Source organism: Osmerus eperlanus, chromosome 1 (genome assembly GCF_963692335.1).
Source record: "Osmerus eperlanus chromosome 1, fOsmEpe2.1, whole genome shotgun sequence".
NCBI lineage: Eukaryota > Metazoa > Chordata > Actinopteri > Osmeriformes > Osmeridae > Osmerus > Osmerus eperlanus.
The window spans coordinates 25,358,036-25,385,542 of NC_085018.1; the positions used below are offsets into that span (position 1 = coordinate 25,358,036).

General features: G+C 49.6%; 1 protein-coding gene across 1 annotated transcript in view; it reads left to right on the forward strand.

Moving 5' to 3' along the window:
- The first annotated feature begins 220 nt into the window (after window positions 1–220).
- The window catches only part of srgap3 (SLIT-ROBO Rho GTPase activating protein 3), a 62,393-nt gene continuing 35,106 nt past the window's right edge, over window positions 221–27,507 (forward strand). Inside the window, 2 exon segments of the mRNA XM_062461195.1 lie at window positions 221–806; window positions 18,485–18,680. Coding sequence (XP_062317179.1) covers window positions 740–806; window positions 18,485–18,680 — 263 coding nt within the window. The 5' untranslated portion in view covers window positions 221–739.

Sequence of the window (27,507 nt, forward strand, 5' to 3'; positions counted from 1 at the left end):
ATCAGGCAGATGCTAATTTATGATGAAAGATTAAGCAGGCTGTACACAGTTATCTGTTGTTGTGTGTGTTTGTGTGACAGATATGGAGAGACAAAGAGACTTAAGCAAGGATGGGTGTTTGTGTGGGTGAGAGAGAGAGAGAGACACACAGAGAGAGAGAGAGCTTCGGGGAGGGGGATTCTACATTGGGAGGAGAATCACGTGACCTTCGACTCAATTCATCTTTCCCTGCAGCGCAAACGTTCCGAGAGCACACAGCTAAAACCGATGGACCTGCCCGTACCGTCGTAGACTGCACGTCGCTGTTCATTTTGGCCACACCGAAATCAAGAAAAACAACTATCGGAATGGGTGAACGCGCACTACCACAACATTACGATGCAACTGGTTTAAAAAGCACGGTTTAGGTTTCCCCTCTCTCTGCAGCTTTTGCTTTGGATGGAAGGAGAAAGGAGGAGCTCCCTTCTTCTCTCAAGAAGAGCTTAATTCTCTGCCAAAAAAAGCGGACTAGAAGCACTTGCAGGTGGAGAGAAGTTCAGCTGGGCTCACTGCAGCTTTTATGTAGCTTTTTCTATCGTCTTCGAAAGGGAAAAGTGGTAACGTAAAGGAATTTTCTTCATTGCATGAATTGGACACAAACAGGATCGAGGACGGAAGAAAGGGCTGCAAAGCAAAGGATCGACACCGAGGACCTCTCGCGCATTTTACTGGGTCTCTCGCCCTCACACCCTAGGAAAAAATGTCATCTCAAACTAAATTCAAGAAGGACAAGGAGATAATTGGAGAGTATGAAACGCAAGTCAAAGGTGAGTGTTGCTTATGGATCATGCATATGCTAATGATATGTTACTAGAAGACGTTTTGATTTCGACATTGCGAGCATCCCATTTGTTGTCAGGCTAAAGTAGAAGTCATAGATTCCACTTTTCTTGATAAAAAAAAATACCTTACCGTACTTCATTTCAATTAAGTAGGCTATTTTGTGTGTCAGTGCCTATTCATAGTCAATTCACGATAACTCCTTCGCCAGCTCGTGTCAAAGTGGTCTGGAGGGTGCTTTGTATAATCATCTGGTCTACTGGCTGGCCCGTGCAAAGGAAGGAACTGGATGGGGCAACCAGGGGCTTAATTGCCCTCCTTTGTTTACGTTTATTAAGCCTTTGAGCGGTGGTAAACCACAGTGCCTCTCACGGAGAAATACTTGGTCTTCGAATATCACCTCACTTAATGTACTTGAGAACAATGAAATATTATTATAGTAAACAATACGGTTATTTTTAGGACGAAAAATGAATTATTTAGAGATCATATCGGTTCACGTATTTGGGAAAATACCGTTATCTTAGAAACGCACACATCCCATTGCCTTTGGACAAGTCATTTACACAGCAGCGTGTCCCAACAGACGCGATCTCTGTGTTTCTGTACATTAAGCTGACGCCTGATAATAGGTTGACAGCATGCCATCGAAAATGCATGCTGTGTGCGTGTTTGTATGTGTCTCTGAAAGAGAGAATGCATCTGATAATGACACTGTGCCTCTGTGACTGTGACAGAAAACACGGTCTTTTGGGTGTTTCTAGAGAATGTAGCCCTTTTAGAGAACACAGCCCTCTGGGAATATGTGTCATCCCGTTCACAAACACCCAATACCCAGATGATGTGGAGCTAGGAATGAGATGAATTAAATTAAACAAAAGCATTTATACCCCCCCCCCCCCAAAAAAAAAAAAAAAGATGCTTTTGCTCTGCCCTTTACAGAACAGGTCAACGCCTATCTGACACTGTTTGTTTGAATTAGATTGAGTTTCAGTTTAATTTAATCGTGTCCACCCTCATCCCTAGCAGCAGCGGCACACCTGAGGATGTCCTCACCACCTTTCGCAAGAACACATCTTGTCCATTATCGACTTGACAGACTCTTCACATCCTTTTTTCCCCCCTTTGCACCAAAGATAGCCTGTCCCCTTCCTCTGCCTCGATGAGCTTTCACACAGCTGGACTCAGTTTCCTCAAGTCCTGGATTATTTCTAATCTCGTATGGGATCACAGGTTGATAGACTGAGATGGGGATTTACTGTAGATGAAGGCTATTTACTGGGGGGTTTAGCTCGTTGACAATCCTGTCAATCTGTTATCCGGCAGAGGCATGGCTCCAAATAAATAGTTGACACAGATTCCGACGTGGACATCCACATTATACTGTGCATGTCAGGTCCCTACCCCACCACACCACACCACACCACACACATACACAATCTTCCATATCATTTAACAGGCTGTGTTTAGTCTCAGGTTGAAGATCCTCAACATGTCATTACAGACACCCCCCCGCCCCCTTGTGTGTGTGTGTGTGTGTGTGTCCCCGCATGTGTGCGTCTTTGCTTCTGTTTGTGTGGAGGAGGAAGTGGGGGGACCACATCACTACTAGTGTTCAGTTATGTGCGCGTGTGTGTGTTCGTGTGTAAGCGGCGACACATTAACTAGAAGCTTGCTTACACATCTTGGGTTGAAACATCTCTGCGCCAAGTTTGTCTTGCTTTCATTGCTGTTACTTGTCTGTTGTATGGAGAGGTCGTTTTTGAATGAATTATTCAGAGGAGATCTGAGGAGATCTGAGGCTGCCATTGGAGACATGTTCCTGCTTCATAGAGCCTGGTTCTGTTAATCAAGGCTTAGAGAGAGAGAGAGAGAGAGGGAGAGAGGGAGAGAGGGAGAATGGAGGAATGGAGATTGAGGGAAAAAAAGGAGAGAGAAGAGATAGTAAGATATAGACGGAGAAGACAGAGAGAGAGAGAGGGATGTAGAAATAGGGAAAGACATGCTAATTTGTGAAGAACCAGTCTCATCACTCATTCTCAACTGTGTTCTTAGCCCCCACCGCAGGGTTCTGACTCTCATGGCCTGATGGTTTTGTTCATCAAAACATTGTTGTTCAATAATAACAATGGCTGCCGTGATGTCGTCCCTGCATAAGGGGACATTATGGGATGGGAGTTTGGAAATTGCTTCTGTCAGGGTGTGAGTTAGTGTTTTTTCGGGGCCTATGTAGGTAGATGAGAAGAAGGGGGCAAGCGGAGAGGTGGCAGGAGTATTTATGATTAGTGTCATGGTCGTTCCAGTCGGTAATCAGGAAATTACATCAATAGTAATTTTCCCTCCTGACATTGAGGTAATATTCTGAGCCAATAGGAGAAGGCAGAAGCATTTTCGTGATTAATCATAGCGCCCTTGTCAACCAATGACAAATTATTTCAAATGATTTTGTCAGAGATAGGCCAAAACAACTAAACGTCCCATGTCTGGAAGTAAACGCAGAATCTCAGGAAGTAAATTCATTTAATTGGTGAGTTTGACAGTAAAGCTTACCAGTCTTAACTGCCACCGTGAATTTGAATCTCTGTGCAGTGGATGGGTCTCCGAGGGCATGGGAAGCCGGTTGCCAAGCAGAGTTTTTTGGGAGCACTCTGGGTAATGGAGTTCACCTCTATTCAAGATCTTCAGCTGGCAAAGCTCTGGATTAACATTTGAATGGAGCGCTTGTGCACTCTGTATACAGGAGGACTCACTGAAGAAGTTAGGTTCAAATCTGTTTACCAAGGAAAACCTTGTAACAGAGTGGACTTCTGCCTCCTGATGTACCCCCTCGTGCGCTCATGCAGAGAGGGGGTCTGGGCTCAGGCCCAAGTATTGGCAGCTGCTTTGACTGCAGAGGGCTTAGAAGAGCCAATCAGAGGGAGAATACAGAATGGAGGGTCCCCCCCCCCACCCCGCACCGCCTCCAGTACTTGGGGGATGAGAGCAATCACAACCGTAGAGGAAAGGATTGGGGTTGGTGAGGAAGGGAACAAATTGAAAACCAACCACCAGAATATTTTCAGGAAAGGCAAAGACCAGTCTGGTGTGGTCTTCACCTGTCAGTCAGCGCCGTTTCCGAGAACATTCAGTCATCACACACACAGGCAACCTTTCCTCTACAGAACTGTTGAAGGGAAAAGATGGTGTCCACATCTTCACTCTCTAATAGGACAGAAACGTTGAAGAAATGAACACTGGATTTTGGTGTTTCAACACCCATTGACACTTCCCTGCTGTATGACTATATTTAGCCTGTGTTCTGCACCTCTCTTTCACCGTCTCTGGAGGAGGGGATCCCTCACTGAATTGCTCCTCCCAAGGTTTCTTAAATTTTTTCTCCTCTAGTGAGTTTTTCTGGGAGTTTTTCCTTGTCTTCCTTAAAGGGTTTAGGTTGGTTGAGGGGCAGTTCTATGGGCGTATGTGAAGCCCTCTGTGTCATTGCTTGTAAAAAGGGCTATACAAATACATTTTGATTAGATTTGAAGAAATCTTGGGAGGAGCAGTTTGAAGAGGGACCCCCCTCTAGTTTTGGTTGGTAAAACAAAACAAATAGATCCTAGCCTGACGTTGTCATACTCATAATTCTAGTCAGAATATGAGTCTGATACCGCTCCGTTGGGCTTTGAGTATGGGGCGTGCTTCAACCGAACCCGGAAAAAAATGCCCTCAATTGGATAGACCTACAACCAATCAGAGCAACGTAGTATGTTGTTTGTTGAAAACAAATTCAACCCAAGCGCTCTTTGGTGATGTGGTTGATTATGTTACTATTGATCATCTGTCCATCATCGTATAAAGCCCGCCCTGACAATTTGATTGGTCCGAACAGCTCTTGTTCGGACATTGTCCGACCCCAGACCCAACTTCCCGACCACATTTTTTTGTGGGCGGGGCTAAGTTTGGCTGGCACCCAGGCTGCATAGACCCAGGGGCGGATGACAAATGTCCACAGGAAGTAGTCATCAATAAGAGTGGGACAGTTTAGTGTCGCCAAGACACTAGGTGTGTTCGACTTCATGCAGCACCGGCAGCGCAGCCGGCTGTCTTGAAGTTGAGAATGCCATTGGCTGCTTCAAGTCAGCCGGGCTGCAGGCGGCTGCAGGCGACGCCGGCGCTGCATGAATTCGAACGCACCTATTGAAGCAAGTGTATCAAAGCTAAAGGCTCTGCCAGATCTCAGATCAGTTTAAGGTTAAAGTCAGATACAGAGGAAAGGGAATATCAAGGATCCACATAAGCCCGGTGGGTCCATCAACTTAATCTCCACAAACGTTGATGTTCTTTTCCCCCAACATATGCTCGTCCCTTTGGGGAGTTGAAGGCCTCTGGCACTCAAGCACACGTCCCTGGAACTGACTGCTTGTAGAAATATGATTGATGATTGATACTTCAAAATGCACCGAAGGATGTTTTACAGCACGACTGTTCTGAAGTGGCCAGCAATGTGTTCGTTTCTAAATCCCATTAAAAACCTGTGGATCTAAACTGCAGCTGGGAGAAGGACCCACTATTTTTCCTTTAGGATTTAAAGGGATAAATTCAGTTCTGAAGATGTGGATACTAAGTACATCACAATAAAGATAACACTATTGAATAGATTAGAGAGCACAGACATAAACATACACACACACACCCTTCCACACTGGATGCATGGATATCTAATCCCAGCTCCTTGTTCATCCATTTCCAGCTCGCAGGGAAGCTTGGCCCTGGAGTCCTCCGCTAGATTGGTCTGATAAAGCCGAACACTGCCTCATGTCCAGACCTGGTTTCCCCCTCGCTTCCTAATCTCTTCTAAACCACTCGGCTATGCAGCCCAGACTTCATGAGGAACCTCCTGTGGAGAGGGCTGTCTTGTGAACGGCCTGTTTCTGTTCCATTTGCTGGTTATTTATCTGGTGGTACTCACCTCTCTGTGACCCAGCGTCACCGTGCCTGCCACGCCTCGGCTAAGGCCCTGGTGGGGGGCCGTCTGGTTGGCTGTCCGGTTACAAATAAGGCTTGAGGCATTTGTTAAAGACACACTTTTGTGGTTTTGTCAAAGTATTTGAAAAGAGTTTGATCTTTATATGTCTTGATGTCTCTCTCTTGTCAGGGCTTTATAAAGAGATTTAGCTGCTGAATACGTACAATCATGACCTGAGTCAGTCTAGAAAAAACAATTCTCATTCACAACCGAAGATTAAGCTTAGTTTTCTGCCTAACAGTACTGTTCATAGGATTTCCTTTCTTCAAGGACAGGTGTTTGTGCCGACTTAGTACAAACACGTACACAGACACAAGTGTGGAAGGAAATGTGCCTGTGCCTCTGTTGTGAGGGAAGCAGAGTGTGATATTGCTGTGAGGGTTTCACACCTCTGAGTTCTCATTTCTGCTGCCGGCTCTGGTGAATGGCTGGTCTCTGCAGACTGGTCTTTGCAGGCTGGTCTGTACAGACTGGTCTCTGCAGACTGGTCTCTGCAGACTGGTCTCTGCAGGCTGGTCTCTGCAGGCTGGTCTCTGCAGACTGGTCTTTGCAGGCTGGTCTGTACAGACTGGTCTCTGCAGACTGGTCTCTGCAGACTGGTCTCTGCAGGCTGGTCTCTGCAGACTGGTCTCTGCAGGCTGGTCTCTGCAGACTGGTCTCTGCAGGCTGGTCTCTGCAGGCTGGTCTCTGCAGGCTGGTCTCTGCACACACCTCTCTGCCAGACCAAAAGCAAACAAACTCAACCAGCTCTGCAGGCTTAATAAAACCCCAGAAGGTGGTTTAATTCACCTCTCACGTACGGCACTGTGCAAAAGTCTTAGGCACGATTTAAAAAAAGAAAAAAAAGTGTTGTGCTATAAGAAGTAATGAAAGGAAAAGACCAAACTAAATATTTAGCTAAATTGCACTCTTATATGCACTCTTATACTTCTGCATAGCAATGTATGTCCCACTGCAGTCCTGTTACCCAGAATCACCCATATTGGTAACCCTCCTTAGAAGGTTGCAGTTTTTATGAATCATAAAATATGTGGCTGTTTAGCATCCCACCACACTGGCATCTCAAGATCAATAAATTATAATAATTATTAAACTTTTCTGTGGTGGTTACTTATTCTATCAAGCCAGAGGTGTTGATAGGGATGTGGAGTGTGTGACATTGTGAAAAGCTGAACCTCGATACCTCAGGCAGACTTTGTTTCGAGAGCTTGTTGTTCCCAAACCTTCTCTGGCCTCGCGAGTTCTAAGCAGAAGAGAGTTTTGTAGTTACGAACAAAATATGTCCAAAAGGAAGGAAAGTTCAGTGTAAAGCTTAACCCAGTTCAACAGTCTCTGCCAAGTCTGTTTTGGAAGAAGGCTCCCGACATTCTGAGATGAATACGAAACCAATCTTGTCTTGAACTTCTCAAGGTGAAACCACCGGAAAGATTACAGTGAAACGAAAGCAAATCACAAAGAAACCCGTTTTTTTGTGTAACCTTAATATACACATCTTAAAGATCTTACGGATAAGTTCAATGCATTTTGAATATTTACTGCATTTCAAAAACGATCAAAGAAAATCCATCAATGTTATTTCTCCTTTCTGTCACTGTTTTGGCTTGAGTAGACCATTAAGCTTTTTTATTCTCCAACTAATAATTCAACTTCTAACACAAAATAATTGTTTCCAGAATGTTTTGTCTTGGTAATTGTTGTTGGCTCTCAACTCAGCAAATTATCTTGGCGTGTGTTCCCTGACGGTCTCTGTATTAACTCAAGGCTTGCATATTATTCTATTGATTCTCTACTTAACAGTAACAACATGCCATTTGAATTATGCAATGTTTGGGAGTGTCTCTCGCTGTGTTCTTGCTGCCAGCCTCGCTCTGACGAGGGGGAGATCAATGTGGTAAGACCGTCCATGTCAGACAAGCATCTGACAAGAAGACAAGGCCTTTGTGGTACACAGCCTCTGATGGGACACTGAAGGCTTGCAGTGCTGCTTCTTTACAAAGAGACGGAGAGAGAGATACAGGGAGAGATACAGGGAGAGATACAGAGAAAGATACAAAGAGAGAGAGAGACCAAGAGAGAGAGAAAGAGGAAAACAGACACGGAACCGGCACCAAGAGAGAAGCCTATGTATGCTAATAATGTATTCGCACAGCAGAGCAGGAGTAACCTGTCATTTTCATCAAGTAACCACCGGATCCACCATCATCATCAGCATTAGAATAAGTCGTCTCTCTATCTGACTGTCGAACAGACCCTTCCTTATTCTCGGGTCCAGTGTTTTAGCCTTTACATTCAGTTCCATTGTTAGGAATATCATCGTTCCACTGGTGTCAGCCAGGCTTCAGAAATTTCAGCTGTTGATTTCAGCTGTGATTAATTGCGGGTTTGTTTTAACTCTTTTGCATGGACTGCAGAGGTCCTTTGTGAAATAAACAAGCCCATATTAACGCCAACACGCTAGCCCCGTTTGAATGGAATTTTCTTCTATTTTCTCTTCTATTTACCGCGATGTAGCTCACAGCTCACACAGTGTGTAGTCAGTGTTATGCACCCATTGTAAAGGAGACAAAAACCTTCATAAACCATTAGGAAACTGAAACACAGAACCGAACGGCCGATGTCAACTCCCAACAGCGTCAGTCCCAGTTTCTGAGCGGCCGGGGGAAATTGTGTACAAGGTAAAAAGTCAATTTGGAGTCTTTAATAAAGTCCGTAGGCCTATTACCCTTGGACATAGCTGATTGAGGTAATTACGCATCAAATAAAACTCAAGTCCCACAGCAGATTTTTAAATAATTTATGATCCTCCCCAATTAGCTTTGACAGCTATTGGCATCACAGCAGTCATTAAGTAGCCTTGCTGGATGGAGAGCGAACTGAATCAAACGCAGGTTCTCATTATTTAATAAGCCAGTACTCTGCTAGCAATTATACCCGAGTAACGTTGTAAGTTGTAAGGGCCATTTAACGTAGCCTAGTAAGCTACAGCGTTGACACATCGGAAAGTACGCTAAATGGCAGACCCTGACACGGACAACCTCAGGTGGAAAGTGCTGGCTAACCATCAGCATAGTTGTCTCACATCACGTATTCGACGGAGATGGATTTTTCTCCTGTCCTTTCACATGCCATTAGACATCAATTTACCGTACGTTACTCTGCACTATGACTCACAACGGGTGATGGACTGATGCAGCCGGCTTTGTTTGAAAGAGTCATGGAGATAATTTCAGGGAGAGGGAGAAGGGGAGGGGGGGGATTGAAAGTGAATTGCATCTTTGTGCTCGCTGAGGTCGGAGTCATGTCTGCAGGAGAGCATCAAGTCTCTTCCTTCATTGTTGCTTCTCCTTTCCCTCTCCTTCTGTCTTTCTTCTTCTCTCTTTATGGCCCAGTGTGTCTGTTTGTCTCTCTCTCTCTCCTTCCTTCCTTCCTTCCTTCCTTCCTTCCTTCCTTCCTTTGGTCTCTCTCTTTCTCTCTCCCCCCGTCTCTCTGTTTCTCTCCTTCCTTCCTTCCTTCCTTCCTTCTTTCTTTCCTTCCTTCCTTCCTTCCTTCCTTCCTTTGGTCTCTCTTTCTCTCTCCCCCTGTCTCTCCTTACCTCCCTCTCCCCCCTCGCTCTGTTTCTCTCACTCTCTCCTTCACTCCTTTGGTGTCTTTCTTCCCCTCTCTCTGTCTCTCTCCCTATTTTTCTTTCTCCCCTTCTCTCCTTACCTCCCTCTCCCCCCCCTCTCTCTTCCTCTCCCCCCTCTCTCTCAGTTGGCTGTTCAGCCCCAGGTGACCTTGGCCTCTGTGGATGCTTGTCCCAGGAGGGTTAGCTGTCTGTGAGACCCTCTGACTGAATCAATGTTGGAACATTGACAAATGTCACGGCTAAGCTGGTTAGCGTGATCAGACGCCCTGCATGTCTTCATCCACGGGAATCACTCCAGGCAGGTTCCTATTCAGATGAAGGCCTTTAGTTATCTGCTGTGACAGTTTTATTTTTAGTTGATTAACTCATATGTAAATTCAGGGTGTTAAATTAGCTTCTCTCACAGAGCGAGGTAGGCCTATTTTCCTCAAGGGTATGAAAATGTGTGTAGACTTTAATTTACAGCTGTTGCTAAGGCTCTAAAGGCAACAATACGCCTGTGAGTTCAATAACCGGATCTGGCTTTATTGTACAGAACATCTTGTGTTTCCTGTGCAACCCACTCCCAGATACACAAAAAGAGAACAGGATTTCACGTCTCCTTAGCGGCGACCAACCTGCAGGTGGAATCTCTCTCTCACTCCACTTCCCAGCCTATCGCCATCTCCTCTTCCCCCTCACCTCTTCACCAATCAGACGCTCCCAAGGGTCTTGCCTGGTGCACGCCCACGTTGCCATGGAGACACCATGCAGGCTCCCCCCCACCCATTCCTCCGTGGTCCTGGGCAGCCGGTGCCATGGAAACGGTCATGACTGACAGCTCCATAGTAGGAGGGCGGGTCTTCTGTTCTAGGGGCGGGGGGCTCAGCTCCCTGAAGGACTCGATAACCCGATGACACCCTAGATGCTGATACCGGGGCGAGAGACGGCGATCGATGCTGAGGAGAGATGAGAGGAAGCATGTCTGAACATGATTTCTTTTTTCCTCTTCCCTCTCTCTCTCCCTCTCTCTTCCTTCTCTCCTCACTCTCTCTTTCTCTCCCCCTCTCTCTTCCCTCTCTCCCTCTCTTCCCTTTCTCTCCCTCTCTCTCTTCCCTCTCTCTCCCTCTCTCTCCCTCTCTCTTCACTTTCTCTTCCCTCTCTCTCTCCCCTCTCTCTCTCCCCTCTCTCTCTCCCCTCTCTCTCTCTCCTCTCTCTTCCCTCTCTTTGTGATGAGGCCATGTGTGGCTGAATTGCTGTTCGCCTGACATTCACACTGCCAGGTCTTATTCCGTTTTCATCTCATTATTCGTGTGGAATTTTTTAAAATATATTTTCCCACTGCAAATCAATGCTGCCGGCCACACGCACCAGGATTGTTTTAGCAGGAAGGAAGGATCCGATACACAGAACACTTATGATACCTGGGGAGAGTCCTTAAGAGACAGACAGGCAGGATGACAGCGAGCCAGACAGGTAGACACACAGGCAGACTAGCAGAAAGAGAAATAGGCACGTACACAGACAGGTAGGCAGAGGGACAGACAGTTGGGCAGACAGACAGACAGACAGACAGACAGGCTTAAGAGGCACCAGGTCTGGCCCAGACCCAGTCTGGCTCCACCTGCAACACAGGAGACAGAGAAGGTGCAGGGCTGGAGTAAGTGTTGATGCAGAGAGAGAGGCAGAGAGAGAGAGAGAGGGACACAGAGGGACACAGAGGGAGAGAGAGAGGCAGGGCAGGCAGGCAGGCCAGTAGATAGAGGTAGTCAGGCAAGCAGGCAGGCACACACGTAGGTAGGCAGGGTGACAGGCTGGTAGGTAGGCAGGGTGACAGGCTGGTAGGTAGGCAGGGTGACAGGCTGGCAGGTAGGCAGGGTGACAGGCTGGCAGGTAGGCATGGTGACAGGCTGGTAGGTAGGCAGGGTGACAGGCTGGCAGGTAGGCAGGGTGACAGGCTGGTAGGTAGGCAGGGTGACAGGCTGGTAGGTAGGCAGGGTGACAGGCTGGCAGGTAGGCAGGGTGACAGGCTGGCAGGTAGGCAGGGTGACAGGCTGGCAGGTAGGCATGGTGACAGGCTGGTAGGTAGGCAGGGTGACAGGCTGGTAGGTAGGCAGGGTGACAGGCTGGTAGGTAGGCAGGGTGACAGGCTGGTAGGTAGGCAGGGTGACAGGCTGGTAGGTAGGCAGGGTGACAGGCTGGCAGGTAGGCATGGTGACAGGCTGGTAGGTAGGCAGGGTGACAGGCTGGCAGGTAGGCAGGGTGACAGGCTGGCAGGTAGGCAGGGTGACAGGCTGGCAGGTAGGCATGGTGACAGGCTGGTAGGTAGGCAGGGTGACAGGCTGGCAGGTAGGCAGGGTGACAGGCTGGCAGGTAGGCAGGGTGACAGGCTGGCAGGTAGGCATGGTGACAGGCTGGTAGGTAGGCAGGGTGACAGGCTGGCATGATTGCCTCAGTGTTAGTGAGGTGTCAGTGTGTCGCCAGCAGCATTCGTCCTGCTCTGACTGAGGGAGGAGAGCTGTGAGAGTCCTGGGCAGTACGGAGCCCAGGCGGAGCAGGCTGGGGGAGGATTGGGTGACTGCATTTGGTTCAGAGGAAGCCACTTTATCTGCTTTGTGTGTGTGTGTGTGTGTTTGTGTGTGTGTGTGTGTATATACCCACAGCAATAGCAAGTCTGGGTCATTGTTGCCAAGGAAGCTTATTCCGTGAGTCTGTTTGTTTTTCATGTGGCGCTCCCAGATGTTCCAGAAACCCATGAACCTCCTGGATTTCCCTGCACAAACACACACACACACCCGCACAAACACACACACACACACACACACACCCACACAGCCCCAGCCTGCTCCGCCTGGGCTCCGTACTGCCCAGGACTCTCACAGCTCTCCTCCCTCAGTCAGAGCAGGACGAATGCTGCTGGCGACACACTGACACCTCACTAACACTGAGGCAATCATGCCAGCCTGTCACCCTGCCTACCGACTCTTTCAGCCCACTTCCTTTCTCTCACATGTCATCTTTTCTCCTTCACTGACTTCTCTTCTCTCTTCTGAGTTCTGCATGTTTATCCCACTCCCCACCCCCATCCCTCCCCCTCTTTACCCCCCCTCCCCCCTCCTCCCCCATCCCCCTCCCCCCTCCTCCCAGGTAGTTCCCAGTCTCGGGTCCCCTCTCTGTTAATGAACAGACATTAATGTAGCTGCGGGAGGTTAATCAGTTCTCTTTCCATTTAATTGCCTGAAGGAGTCATTATGCAACCATCCAAAATGGCTGCCTGGCTGTGACTATGCTGCGCAGGGAGGGGCGGGGCAGGGAGGGGGAGGGGCAGGGCAGGGAGGGGCGGGGCAGGGAGGGGGAGGGGTCGGGGCAGGGAGGGGCGGGGCAGGGAGGGGCGGGACAGGGAGGGGAGGGGCAGGGAGGGGCGGGGAGGGGCAGGGCAGGGAGGGGCGGGGAGGGGCAGTGAGGGGCGGGGCAGGGAGGGGCAGGGCAGGGAGGGGAGAGGCAGGGCAGGGAGGGGCAGGGCAGGGAGGGGCAGGGCAGGGAGGGGCAGGGCAGGGAGGGGCAGGGCAGGGAGGGGCAGGGCAGGGAGGGGCGGGGCAGGGAGGGGCGGGGCAGGGAGGGGCAGGGCAGGGAGGGGCAGGGCAGGGAGGGGCGGGGCAGGGAGGGGCAGGGCAGGGAGGGGCAGGGCAGGGAGGGGCGGGGCAGGGAGGGGCGGGGCAGGGAGGGGCGGGGCAGGGAGGGGCAGGGCAGGGAGGGGCAGGGCAGGGAGGGGAGAGGCAGGGCAGGGAGGGGCGGGGAGGGGCGGGGAGGGGAGGGGCTACCTTGATGAACACAAGTAAGGTGCATTTCTGTCTTCATCCATGGTGTACCAGGTTATTGTCTTTCCAGAGCCAGACAGACAGGCTTTAAAAGTAACGATTGGTTACTTTCCTAACACTTGTGTTATTGGATTAAGCGTATAGAGAGCAGCAGGTTATTGAAGCTAGATGTCTTTTACACAGCTGCTGTTGAGCTGTTGAGCATTTTCTTTTTTGCTTTAGGAAAACCACGGAGGAAGATGAAAACATCTCAGATTGAGGAAGATTTATGACCTCTGGGAGCCACACACTAGCTCTACACACACACTAGCTCTACACACACACACTCTAGCTCCACACACACACACAACACACACGTACACAATTCTGGCCCTCGTCAGGCTAGTCCACTTAAACGCAGTCATGCTCAGCACACCACCCTGACGCCCACAGCTGGCCAGACGGGCTGTTTTCCCTCCATGCTGACAGGTCAAAGGTCAGGGATGTCCCACTTCCTGGTATTGTTCTGGGAGGATCCGCCCAGTGGATCAGCAGCTTCCACCTCACCAGGCCTGTCCAGCAAGAGACCCCCAGACCAGTGTAACCAGTGTAGATCAGTAAACTCCTTCCTCAAGTATGTATGCAGGCTGCCCGCGCCAGCGAGTAGCTAGCTTTTCATTGGCGTAGCTGGTGAGGAGTCACTCTTGCGTGTCCTTGGTTCCGGGATCGAGTCCCAGTGAGGGGAAAGATCCGGAGCACTGGCAAGCAGCACGACTCAAAGCTGTCACACCAGGAAAAGACACCAGCCCTGTCCAGCACAGCCATGGGTAGGGCGTGGAGGCCGGGTAGGGCCGGGTTATACACACACACACACACACACACACTCCAGCTTCACACACACTACAAACACACACACAGGAGGTGATAATGATGATGTATCGTGTCAAGGTCAGAGCTGCAGGCCTGCCTCCTTATCTAGTCCTGCCGGTCTCCCAGGGCAGGTTAATGAGCTCGGCTGTAGATCAGCGCAGATAACGTGTGTCACACGGGGCGTGTGTGTGTGTGGGTGTGTGCTAGGGGCGTGTGTGTGTGTGTGCTGAGGGGTGGTGTTGGACAGGGTTGTTTGCAGATGGAGACGTGTTCAGCAGAGTTGTTTAACGAGATAAAGCAAAGAGCCTCCTTTGACATTTTACATGTCTCAATACTACCTACTGCACACACATACACACATATACACACCCACACATACACACACACCCACACACACATACACACACACAGACCGTACAGACTGAAACATACAGTAGTCACGGTGGTGTCAGTTCTACCCACACAGACACTGGCAGGTTTTATCAACAGAGAAAAGACTTGGAGGGATGCACAGTGGATGGTTGCAGGTTGACAAAGGCCCATCTGTCTGCATGTTTAAATGCGCAGTGAAAGACGCCAGTAACTCCAGTCGCTTCTCTGAAAGCCACAGAACTGCTGCATCATCGGTTTAGTTTTCCAGAATCAGACAGCTTTTCTTTATAAGTGCAGTAGTAACCGGATCGGATCTGACTTGCTAAAGAGCTTAGAGGTTTTCTCTTGATGCAGCAAACAGGCTGTCAGCAGGGTCGTCGGTTTGTTTTCAAAAGTGTGTGGGACCCTTTTTCTCCTAACTGAGGATGCGGACGTTAAATATACTTTACTTAATCAAAAGTGTAGGGGGGGGGGGGATTGGGGGCGTGTGTGTGTGGGGGGGAGGGGGGGGGGATTTATCATTTTCAAAGAGTGGGTGGGGCATGTCCCACACCCATGTGTAATGAGAGCCAGGTGCCACACCCATGTGTAATGAGAGCCAGGTGCCAGCTGTACGGCCGGCAGAAGGGGCTTCACCATCAGCCGTGATGTGGTCCTTGCTGGGCGAGGAACCGGCCCACGAGGCGAGGCGAGGCTCACCACAGTTCTGCTTCGCCCCCTCTCCCCAACCTCACTTCCTCACTGCCCCCCCCTGTCCCCCCTGTCCCCCGCCTCTCATCTCTCTTTGGTGGCCATCCTCGGTGAGAGGACAGCCTGCAGTCAGATCCCCAAACTGAAACGTTTTGCAGAGAAGCTCACGCTGTGTGTCTGCTGGGTGTAATTGCTGGACTGCCTAATCAAACGAAGAATTAAAGGGAAGTAAATTGTACCCTTCAATTAAAGGTTGTGCTCATGGCTTATTTATAATTACCAAAGCTCCTGTTTATTTTTGACAGTCAGATTACCCCTCTGAACCCCTCCCCTTTATTAGGAGCAGCTTGTGTTTATCCAGACAAACTCCAAAAACAAACGACCCCAGATTGCAGTTTGATGCTAATGCACTTTTTTTCAATGGGAAGCTCAATGTGAAATAATGAGCTTTAGAGCTTTGATTACTGCACCCTCCAAGAACCGGCCCAGCTTCGCAACAGAGAGGTCTCTTGATGTCATGAAAATCCAAATTTTTCATTCCGCAAAACCCATTAATGTTTTTACATTCTCCTACGTTTCACATTTGATTTTCTTAAAAGGGTCTGTTTTGAATGTTTCTGCTGGTTGTGACATTGCTGCAGCTAGCTTGTTTTTAGCGAGCTCGTTTCGATGCTGTCGGGACGTCGTCTGTGTCCTCGGGGGTTAAGGTCACCCCCCCCCCCCCCCCGCTGAGGGGAGGGGGGGCACACCAGATGAGCCACAGCAAGGGTTCTGCGTTCTCCCCGTAAGGGAACCTGGAACACTGGGGGAAGAACTCTGCCGTGGTTCCTAAGAGGAGTGGACACACTTCTGGCGTGCGTGACCTATTTTCCTCCCCAGACCCCAGTGTGTCAGATCCACTTCTGCAGCTGCACCCTCCCCCGCTTCTTGTTTCACCCCTTTTTCAAACAAGACTTTTTTTTTAAGCGGTCTTACTTGCCATTCTTCTCCTCCGCCACCGTTTTTGTCACCAGATACGTTCAGAGGGGGAACGACACACAAGACGGGGGGGGGGGGGGGAGAACGGGTCAGGGGGGAGAAAGGAAGGAAGGAGAAACGTGTCGCGACGTTCGGGCGTCGCTGAAAGCGGAGAACCGGAATGTCTTTGCGGCTGGTCCTCGTTATACGAGAACCTTCTAGCTGCCTTGTAGGCTGTCTTAGGCTTAGGCACAGAAGCTGGGCTGGAGGGAGGAGGAATGGAGAAGGAGAAAGAGAGGGAGAAGGGGAGAGAAGTGAGGGAGAGAGAGAGAGAGGGAGGGATGGATGGAGGAGATGCAGGGAAAAAGAGGGAAGGAGGAGTACGGAAAATGAGAGAGGGAGAGAAAATGAGAGAGGGAGGGAGAATGAGAGAAGGAGGGAGAATGAGAGAAGGAGGGAGAATGAGAGAAGGAGGGAGAATGAGAGAAGGAGGGAGAATGAGAGAAGGAGGGAGAATGAGAGGAGGGAGAATGAGAGAAGGAGGGAGAATGAGAGAAGGAGGGAGAATGAGAGAAGGAGGGAGAATGAGAGAGGGAGGGAGAATGAGAGAAGGAGGGAGAATGAGAGAAGGAGGGAGAATGAGAGAAGGAGGGAGAATGAGAGAAGGAGGGAGAATGAGAGAGGGAGGGAGAATGAGAGAAGGAGGGAGAATGAGAGAAGGAGGGAGAATGAGAGGAGGGAGAATGAGAGAGGGAGGGAGAATGAGAGAAGGAGGGAGAATGAGAGAAGGAGGGAGAATGAGAGAAGGAGGGAGAATGAGAGAAGGAGGGAGAATGAGAGAGGGAGGGAGAATGAGAGAAGTAAAAAGAGAGAGAGGGAGGCCCCTGGGTTAAAGTAGGGCCAGGACAGTGTGGTTAACCACAGATTGTAGCGTAGTGCTGGAGGCCAGGGCCAGGCAGCACAACATCACTGGGCCAGAGAGGGGCTCCTGATCCTCTGCACACAGCCAGCCTCCCCCCTCTCCGTGGCGGGCAGAGCCTGGATATATACCCGGGCAGGGCTTGGCTCGCTGTGTCATTGCAGTGGTGGTGTCGCCATGTCGTTAACGACTGCCCGTGAATTGTCACCCTCTGCAACGGGACACGTGCTGCGTCCCGTAACCAAGCAACTCGAGGAGGCGATGACGTGACCTCCTCGAAGCTGCTTTTTACTGTTGACCTTCGGCTGCTTCAAATTGCTGACCAAACTCTCCGAGCCTCTCAGCCTGTCGTCTAGGGAACAGCGATCCCAGGCCAGCAACAGAGAGGGAAAGACATTCACTTCCTGTCACATGACGAGCTGGCTCCTGAACATCTCAAAGCAGGAGGCTGAGGGAGGCTGTCGGCTTGACTCATCTTCAGCTGTTGTCCTGTGTGTCTGTTAGCACCACTATCTGTCCACCCTGGCCACAGACGGGAACCCCGCAGAGAACAAAACGAAAGAATGTTTTTGTTTGATGTGGGAGTGAACGCTCCTTTGATATCGCAAACAGGTTAGATTTAATGTGTTCGGTACAGGATGCATATTGAGTCGGGGCTTTCCTTTTCTATCGGCCTCAGACACCCTGCTGCCTCTGTGCCCTTTTTGGTGTCGGATACTTCCCCTTTATGTAGATCTCAAAAGGAAATCTCCAATTGTGTCAGGTGAAATAGGCCAGTCTTTGTCCCTTGGTGAGGGCCGTGGAGACTCTTGGTGACAACACTACAAAGCAGATTCTGGTTTCAGGTACCGTGGGATTCCTCTGATGGTGAGGTGCTGCAGAATGGGTCAGGTTTCCTGAGCACTGACGTACTTCAGGGGCGCATTTGGACCCTAACTGAGCGGTTTGTAGCGACGCTGGTTAGCGTAGCGTTGATGAAAGGACGGTGGCTGGCGGTGGACATTCCTGTAGCTTGCTCTCACACGGTTGCTCTAAGCTCAGGGCAGGAGATTCTCCTCTTAAGAAGAAGCGGTTTGGGTTTATTATCAACCACATTATTTCTAAATGCTCACGGTCGAGAGATATAAAATAAAATCTTGTTTTGCCAAACTCCCCCACCACTGTGGTTTGATGCCTCTTGCCTGAGGAATCTTCACAGTTATAACATGCATCACAAGGAGTAAAATATTTACTTGTCAAAGGTGAACACGGATATCTTGGTGGGCATAAATGTTTTTAAACACTCTGAAACACAGAAACATTACAGCTCCATCACTGACTCATGTCAACACCACAGGCTCGTCCTGACAGGACCCAAGACAGAAGTGTAAACAAACCCCCCCTCCCCCCACCCCCCCCCCTCCCTCCTGAGGTGTAACCAACCGTTTGCCGTTGTTGTTTTGCTCTGACAGAGATCCGTAACCAGCTAGTGGAGCAGTTCAAGTGTCTGGAGCAGCAGTCCGACTCTCGCATCCAGCTGCTGCAGGATCTGCAGGAGTTCTTCCGCCGCAAGGCAGAGATCCAGCTGGAGTACTCCCGCAGCCTGGAGAAGCTGGCCGAGCGCTTCTCCTCCAAGATCCGCAGCTCCAGGGAACACCACCAGTTCAAGTGAGTTCCCCTCCCTCCTCCAGGCCCAGGCACACACCCTGTCAGACTTTATGGGTGTGTAGGTTTGTGTGTGTGTGTGTGTGTGTGTGGAAGATAGTGAGATTAAGTGTGGGAATGAGACAATAAGACTTGCTCCTGCATGTGTGTGTCGTTATTGTTGCAGACAAACACGCACGCACACACACACACAGACGTATACATTCTCGCCAAGTCATTATTTTTCCCAGTTCTCATGCTGCTCCACCCTTTGTCTCACTCTCTCCTCAATCTGTCCAGCACTCACCCCTGCTGTAAATCACAGTCCCTAGCATATTCTCTCTGTCTACCAACACAACCTTATACCAACACAGTCCTCCACAACACAGTCCTCCACAACACAGTCCTCTACAACACAGCCCTCTACCAACACAGCCCTCTACCAACACGATCCTCTACCAACACAGCCCTCTACCAACACGATCCTCTACCAACACAGCCCTCTACCAACACGATCCTCTACCAACACGATCCTCTACCAACACGATCCTCTACCAACACGATCCTCTACCAACACGATCCTCTACCAACACAGCCCTCTACCAGTTGCCCCATCCCAAGCTGGGTATCCATCTCTGCATGCTAATGAACTTGCCTTTAGATCAATGGGCGATTCTCTTGTCAGGGAAAGCTGCCAGTGATAGATATACAGCTAGCCAGCCTAGCTAGACTCAGCTCTCTGGCTAATCACAAAGCTGGGGCTGCATGTAGTGCGGAACTCTGCGGCAAAGAGCAACCTTCTGAGAAATATACACTGTGTAATTAGATGCCAACGCAGGAATCATCTCCTCATTACCGCTGTGAGGAATCCAGTGGAGAAAGAGAGAGTGTGTCTTTGTGTTTGTGTGGATTGGTTTAGAGTTTAGTGTGTGTGCGTGTGTATAAGGTACAGTTTGTGTACATACTCGCGTTGGAAGGCTGCTGGGATAGGTCAGGCACAGCACAGCTCCCCTCGCTGCTTAGCAACCCGTCTGTGACCGCGTCCTGGCTGCCAGCGCTACACTGTGGGAAACCAAAACAGAGCTGTGAAAGATGGCGGGTCACCAGCCCCCCCCCCCCCCACCACCAGGAACCAACCTTCTACCTGGGCCCCTGCCTTGGGCCCCTGCCCTACTAGCTGTTGGCTTGACCCGCACTGAACAAATACAACTTTATTAGCTAGCTAGCTTTGTGACGGAGGTTAGCTAGCTAGATTTGTGACGGAGGTTAGCTAGCTAGCTTTGTGACGGAGGTCAGCTGCCTAGCTTTGTGACGGAGGTCAGCTGCCTAGCTTTGTGACGGAGGTTAGCTAGCTAGCTTTGTGACGAAGGTTAGCTGCCTAGCTTTGGGACGGAGGTTAGCTAGCTAGCTTTGTGACGTAGGTTAGCTGCCTAGCTTTGTGACGGAGGTTAGCTGCATAACTTTGTGACGGAGGTTTGTTAGCTAGCTTAGTGATGGAGGTTAGCTAGCTAGCTTTATGACGGAGGTTAGCCGTGCTAGGCTCAGTGCCAGTGTGTGTTGCAGCCTCTGGCTCTGCTAGAGACAGTCAGTCTGCTGGAGCTGCACTGACACAGCATGCAGATTTAGAGGCTTTCATTAGATTAATTGAGTTTGGGGGGAGGAGGTCGGTGGGTGGAGGGGGTGTGTGGGTGGGTGGAGGAAGGGGAGGGGTGGAGGAGGGGGGAGGGGGAGAGGAGGGCGTGGGATCCCATCCCACACATCGTCTTTGTGACATCACTATGCAGGAGCTGTCCTCACGCTCCAGTTCCCTTCTGTCAATCAGGTGTTGTACACACACACATGCTCACACACACACACACACATGCTTGCACACATACACACACACGCTTGCACACACACGCTCGCACACAGAGACAGTTCGAGATACACAGGAAATGTATGGGAGAGCAGAAAGGACCCGAGCGGGAATCGAACCCGTGCTGCTGCGTAAGGGCCGGGCCCCATCCAGTGAGCCTCTAAGGGCCTCCTCACAGCACATTTCTCTCTCACAAGTCTCTTCTCTTCCATCTGCGTCGATCCCAACGTACACCCCGATCTGACCTTCACCCCGATCTGACCTTCACCCCAATCTGACCTTCACCCCCCACGTGTCCGCTCATCCTGCTATGTCTGTACAAATAAAGTTGAATTTGATTTGAAAAACGGGGTATTGATTGAACAGGCTGTTTGGGATTCATCATTAAATAGGGATTCTTATCTCACTGGTGTGTGTGTGTGTGTGCAGGGGATTACACTTAATCAGAAGCAACCAAGCCATTATAGAGCAGCTCATGCAGTATTGAGAAGAAACATAACCTGTCTGGGGCAGATAAGATGAAGCTTGCATTAATGTCCAATTCTGTTTTTGTGTGTGTGTCTTTGTGTCGGCGTTTATGTGCTCATAAGTGAGTCCACGTGTGTGTGTGTGCACGCGCGCCTGTGTGTGTTGGTGTGTGTGCACGCGCCTGTGTGTGTTTATGGAAAAGGCAATTTAAGAACCATCTATCTGCAAGATCCAGTGTGACAGTAACTGCAACATGGTTGTGCTAGAATAGGACTAGATCTGTTCCATACTGCAGGTTTTCTGTCTCCTGCAGAACTGGATGCTATTTGGCTGCCCCATTGGTTCCTATGATCTCAGCTGGCTAATTGGGCTGTAAAGCCATAAAAACTTCACCAGAAATCAGGAATAAATATCTATATTAACACTGCAAATCATAGTGTATAGCCTCATGTCATAAGAGGGATTTTTTAATCACTTTTTTTCCCCTCAATCTGCCGGGTGTCCCTATTAAGCTTCAACCCAGTTCATCTTAAGAGCTGATAAGTGAAGCGATATTCATGGCCACGTTCCAGTGATGCTTCGCTAATTATTTATTAGCTTCTGAATATGAGAGCTTTCACTGAGTCCCAGTGGAAAGCTAAGTCTACAGCATGTGTTATGTATGGGTCTGGTGGATTGGTGCTGTCAGTGTATGTGGGGGTGACTGGGTGTGTGTGTGGGGTTGTGTGGGGGTGACTGTGTGTGTGTGGGGGTGAGTGGGTGGGTGTGTGTGTGGAGACAAAGCTGTACCTGACTGCGCTCTGGTGGTCAGAGGGGACCCAGGAGAAGAGACTGCCCTGCTTGATGCCACCAGAATCGGACATGCTCGTCCCCAGATCTCCCCAGATCTCCCCAGATCTCCCCACAGCTCCCCAGAGCTCCCCAGATCTCCCCAGATCTCCCCACAGCTCCCCAGATCTCCCAAGATCTCCCCACAGCTCCCCAGAGCTCACCAGAGCTCCCCAGAATGTGAGGCTGCTCTGCTTAAACACACCATCCCCGCCTGCATTTGGAATATGTGTTTTTCTGTTTACACACGAGTTTTGGATGTCTTTGTGTGGATGTGTGTCTGTGTGGATGTGTGTCTGTGTGTGGATGTGTGTGTGTGTCTGTGTGTGTTTCCATCTCACTATCATCTGGCCCAGGCTAAATCTCAATGCAGCTGCACTCTATCAAATGCTGGCACTGCCTCTATAACCCCCCCCCCCCAAGCCTATAAAAAGGGCCACAGAAACTACGTTCAGCACTGCAGCGTATCGAAACACCGTCTCTGGTTGGCAGCTAAGGCAGACATCTCTCCAGCCTCCCCTCCCCTTCACGTCTTTCGATATCGCCTCTTGATTCGCTGATCCCCTCTTTCTCTTCCAGCTGATAAGCACGGGCATGTAGAAGGGGATTAGAGGTGTTTAGCAGGGTCCGGGTTTGGCTAACTGTGGTAAGTTCTAGGTAAGACGTTTGATTCATGTGATTAGGTGAAGACCTTGGTTTTCTACCTGGCAGCGTCGTGGCGGCTCCTGACAGCTGTTCAGGGGGTGGAGTTACGAAGAGGCTTGGCCGTCTCCACTTCAGGCCTTGAATTAGAGGGATTACAGTAAGGCGGCTGTGCGTTTTGAAAACACACATCTTCCCTTGTGCTTTTTCATGCTCTCTCTCTCCATATCTCCCTCTCTTGCTCTCTCGCTCTCTCTCTCTCTCTCTCTCTCTCTCTCTCTCTCTCTCTCCCTCTCTTTCTCTCTCTCTCTCTCTCTCCATATCTCCCTCTCTTTCTTTCTCTCTCTCTCTCTCTCTCTCTCTCTCTCTCATCTTCTCTCTCTCTCTCTCTCTCTCTCTCTCTCTCTCTCCATATCTCTCTCTCTCTCCATATCTCTCTCTCTCTCTCTCCATATCTCCCTCTCTTTCTCTCTCTCTCCATATCTCCCTCTCTCTCTCTCTCTCTCTCTCTCTCTCTCTCTCTCTCTCTCTCTCTCCATATCTCCCTCTCTTTCTCTCTCTCTCTCTCTCCATATCTCCCTCTTTCTTTCTTTCTCTCTCTCTCTCTCTCTCTCTCTCTCTCTCTCTCTCTCTCTCTCTCTCTCTCTCTCTCTCTCTCTCTCTCTCTCTCCATATCTCCCTCTCTTTCTCTCTCTCTCTCTCTCTCCATATCTCCCTCTCTTTCTCTCTCTCTCTCCATTTCTCGATGTGTACTCTTTCTTTCTTTTATTAGTACAGGGGTGAAAGACTCGGAGGCAGATGCTGCAAGTCCTCTACGTGTATGTGACGCCATAATGATGGGAGGAGGGGGGAGGTGCTACGGGGGAAACTGACTTTCCTGATCCTCACCAGATCCCCCACAGGCTGTCATCACACTCGCACACACCCAGGAGGCCGGGGGAGGGGGCAGCAAGGAGTCGGGGAGGCCTTTATAGAGAGTCGCTGGAAGCCTTGCTCTTAACCTAAGGGCCTGTCAGCATAAATTGTTTGGTCGTCCTAGAAAATGCTTGATTGCTGCCTGGCAACCAGACCCCGTAGTGTTGTTGACTGAGAGCCAGAGAGCCAGGGGAGGCTCCCGGTGACTCCTGCCCAGGATGGAGGCTGTGTGCTGGGGAGAAAGGGAGCCGGCACAGGCTGGTCTGGTGCCCGGCCGTTTCTTGCCGTGGGCTACGTATTAATACGTAGCCCCCAATTCATATAATACTCCACTCCCAGAGATGTGACCCAGCTATGTTTGAAAACCACACACACACACACACAGGCCTAATTACCCACCTTCTGCTCCCAATTCCTGTGAAATGAGGACAACAGCTGGGGAAAGGAGCGCCTGTGTCCTTCCTCTCCTTCCTCAGGAGAAGGTTGTGAGGAAGTCTACCAGCAGCTAGTATTCAGACAGCACATTACCTCAGGAGAAGGTTGTGAGGAAGTCTAGGAGGGAGTCAGGTGGCTGAGCGGTTAGGGAATCGGCTAGTAATCAGAAGGTTGCTAGTTCGATTCCCAGCTGTGCCAAATGACGTTGTGTCCTTGGGCAAGGCACTTCACCCTACATGCTTCGGGGGGAATGTCCCTGTACTTACTGTAAGTCGCTCTGGATAAGAGCGTCTGCTAAATGACTAAATGTAAGTGTACCAGCAGCTAGTATTCAGGCAGCACATTAGCACTTAAGTTGTAGGCTACTGCTAGGCATAGTTAGGGCCTCATCCATTACTAAGCAGTACAAAAGGATTTGTTTGGCACTTTTATTCTTTATAACAGAGCAGAGCAGAGTCACTTTGCCACAAACATGTGTGGAAGACATGGGATTTCCTATATGCTTATGTTAATCCCAATCAGATATGACCTTATCAGCTCTTATATTCTGTCCAGAGAATAGAAGTCCTGGGAACATTCTCAGGTGCTTGTGTGTGTTTCTTGTGTGTGTTTCTTGTGTGTGTTTTTCAGGGCTTTTCCTTCCCATCACTGTTTTGTTTCCACCTGCAGTTTCTTGCCGAGTCAGCGATGAAATCGCCTCGAATGTCACAGTAGCGCGACTTGCGTTTGCAGCTAAAACCTACGTGCTACAGTAATTGCTAAAGCTAATAATGTATGAAAAAATGTATGATTTTGGATCTGAGTTAGCGTAGCACTGCGTCTGTGAACGCAGCCTTGTCAGAGAGTTATTGATGTCCTTCTCTGCAGCTGTATGTCACGCAAATAGCCCAGAGCCCTTGTCACTCAAAACAGCTGACTAAATTCGAGTAAACTGAGAGAAAAGTGATTAATATTAATTCATCAAATTAATATTTGATCTGGATTAGAGGTCTATGTCTTGCCTCGGTGTGTTTCTGTAAAGTGTTCAGAAGGAGAGTTAGGATCCTGTTTGGACAGGGAGGCTTGGATAGGGGGAGGGAGGAGGGGAGGATGAGAGAGAGGGAGAGAGAGAGGGAGAGGGTGAGAAGGGGGGGAAGAGAGAGAGAGGGTGAGAGAGAGAGGGGGGGAAGAGAGAGAGAGAGATAGAGAGAGAGAGGGGGGGAGAGAGAGAGAGAAAGAGAGAGAGAGAGAGGGGGGGGGGGGAGAGAGAGAGAGAGGGGGGGGGGAAGAGAGAGAGAGAGAGGGAAGAGAGAGACAGAGAGAGAGGGGGGGAAGAAGAGAGAGAGAGAGAGAGAGAGAGAGAGAGAGGGGGGGTGGGGGAAGAGAGAGGGAGGGAGAGAGAGAGAGAGAGAGAGAGAGAGAGAGAGAGAGAGAGAGAGAGAGAGAGAGAGAGAGAGAGAGAGAGAGAGAGAGAGAGAGAGAGAGAGAGAGAGAGAGAGAGAGAGAGAGAGAGAGAGAGAGAGAGAGAGAGAGAGAGAGAGAGAGAGAGAGGGGGGGAGAGGGGGGGAGAGAGAGAGAAACAAACAAAAGGGCCAGAGAGAGGAGGGAGCTGGAGGGAAGTGGAGGGAAACGGGAGAGAAAGTTCTCTAGTCTGGCTTAAGGAAGTGATTATACATCTCGGGCCACTCAGAGGGATTAAGAGAGAGGTGCCCGTTCCCTGGGCTCTCCTTATCCACAAACACCAATTATACAGAGAGGAGTTAGGCCACACCCCCAGCCAGATAGGGCACTGAAGCAGGACTGTTACAGAGCGAGCGCAAGAGCTGCAGCGACACAGGAAATAGGCCACATGAAGGGAACTGTGACCAGGGAGGGAGAGTGAGAGAGTAGTGCGAATGAGAGAGAGAGGGTGAGAGGGAGGGGAGGGATGGAGGGGGAAAAAAGAGAGGATTGTGAATAAGACATAATAGAAAGAGAGAGAGGGAGAGAAAGAAAGAGAGAGAGAGAGAAAGATGGAGATATAAAAAGAGAGAGAGCATTGTCCCACAATTGGGTGTTCTATTGTGAGAACACCCAGAGCACTCACTTCCTCGATTTACTTTGTGACAGTTAATCGCTTTACCATAGCAACAGAGGTTTGAATTTAATCATCCTATTATTACCAGTGACCTCTTGCTTGTCAGACTGGCTTACAGCCCCTTCCGATAAGTGGGATTTGTAGTTATTTTCTGTCAAATTTCTTGTCTCAATTGTCATCATTTCCAAACAGGAGGCTGGACATATTCAGCTGAACTACAAATCAGAATCAGAATTCGGTTTATTCGCCATGTATGTTATACAAACACAGAATTTACTGTGGCAGGGAGGTGCAAACACTAAACATATAGGAATCTTAAATTAAGTAAAGGTACAGAAGTTTAACTATTCCTAAGAACTAAACTATCTAAGAATAAAACAATTTAAATATAAAATAAAATATATATAAAAATAAGAATGAGCAGCATGAGTGGTCAATAGTGCAATCAGATACTGGGTTAAATAATGAATGAATGTCAATGGGAGTCCTTGGCCTTGTTGAAGAGGCCAGTAGCAGATGGAAAGAAACTGTTCTTATGGTGTGAGGTTTTGGTCCTGATGGACCGCAGCCTTCTGCCAGAGGGGAGTAGCTGGAACAGGGAGTGGCCAGGGTGGGAGGGGTCGGCCACAATCTTCCTCGCTCGCCTCAGGGTCCTCGAGGTGTGCAGGTCCTCGAGGGTAGGCAGATTGTAGCCGATCACCTATCAGACCTGCTGACTGTCGCTGTGTGACCTTGCTAACTAGCTAGCAAAATGGTTTGTCGTGATATTTACATTTACATTCAGTCATTTAGCAGACGCTCTTATCCAGAGCGACTTACAGTAAGTACAGGGACATTCCCCCGAGGCAAGTAGGGTGAAGTGCCTTGCCCAAGGACACAACGTCAGTTGGCATGACCAGGAATCGAACTGGCAACCTTCGGATTACTAGCCCGATTCCCTCACCGCTCAGCCACCTGACTCCCCAGATATCATTCTGTGATTATCTTGAGCACCTTTCAAGCGATACTAATAAGAACAATTTCCATTAGCTGAAAGCCTATTGTGCGTTGAATCCGATGGTCTGTAGCTTAAAGGGTTCGCTACAGTACATGGTGTACTACTGTACTCCATGTACCAGCTACGCTGTAGATCCTGCTGTGGTACAACGTCAGGCTGTCGGATGTGTTAGCTGGGGTTAAGCTAAGAGGGGGAATATTGGGAACGCATCTCTGGTGCAGCCAGATATCAGCTTCATTAGAGCTGATTAGCATTAGCGTAATCGTCTGAAGGGAGGGCCTTTGATGTTGGCGCTCACCCTGTCCCTCTGCAGTAATTGTGTTGTGCAATTGGCTCAGGGAAACCCGATCTGGATATCATCCTCTTCCCCTCTCTGCTCTTCTCCCTGTTCCCTGAGTTTGTTGAGCGATTCACGTCTAGTTTCTGACAGGGGTGGAGTGTTAGGTGACGTGTGCGTTCAATGAAGGGTGTGCATGTGTAATGTACAAGGGGATGTGGGTGATTGCGTGCGTGTGTATGTGTGTGTGTGTGTGTGTGTGTGTAATGTACAGGAGTTTGTGTGAGTGTGTGTGTGGGGATGAAGGGGGGAGATTCGGTGGAAGCTGATTAGCTTGCATTCAGAGTCCATGGCTCTAAGGGTCATTATGGTTACCAG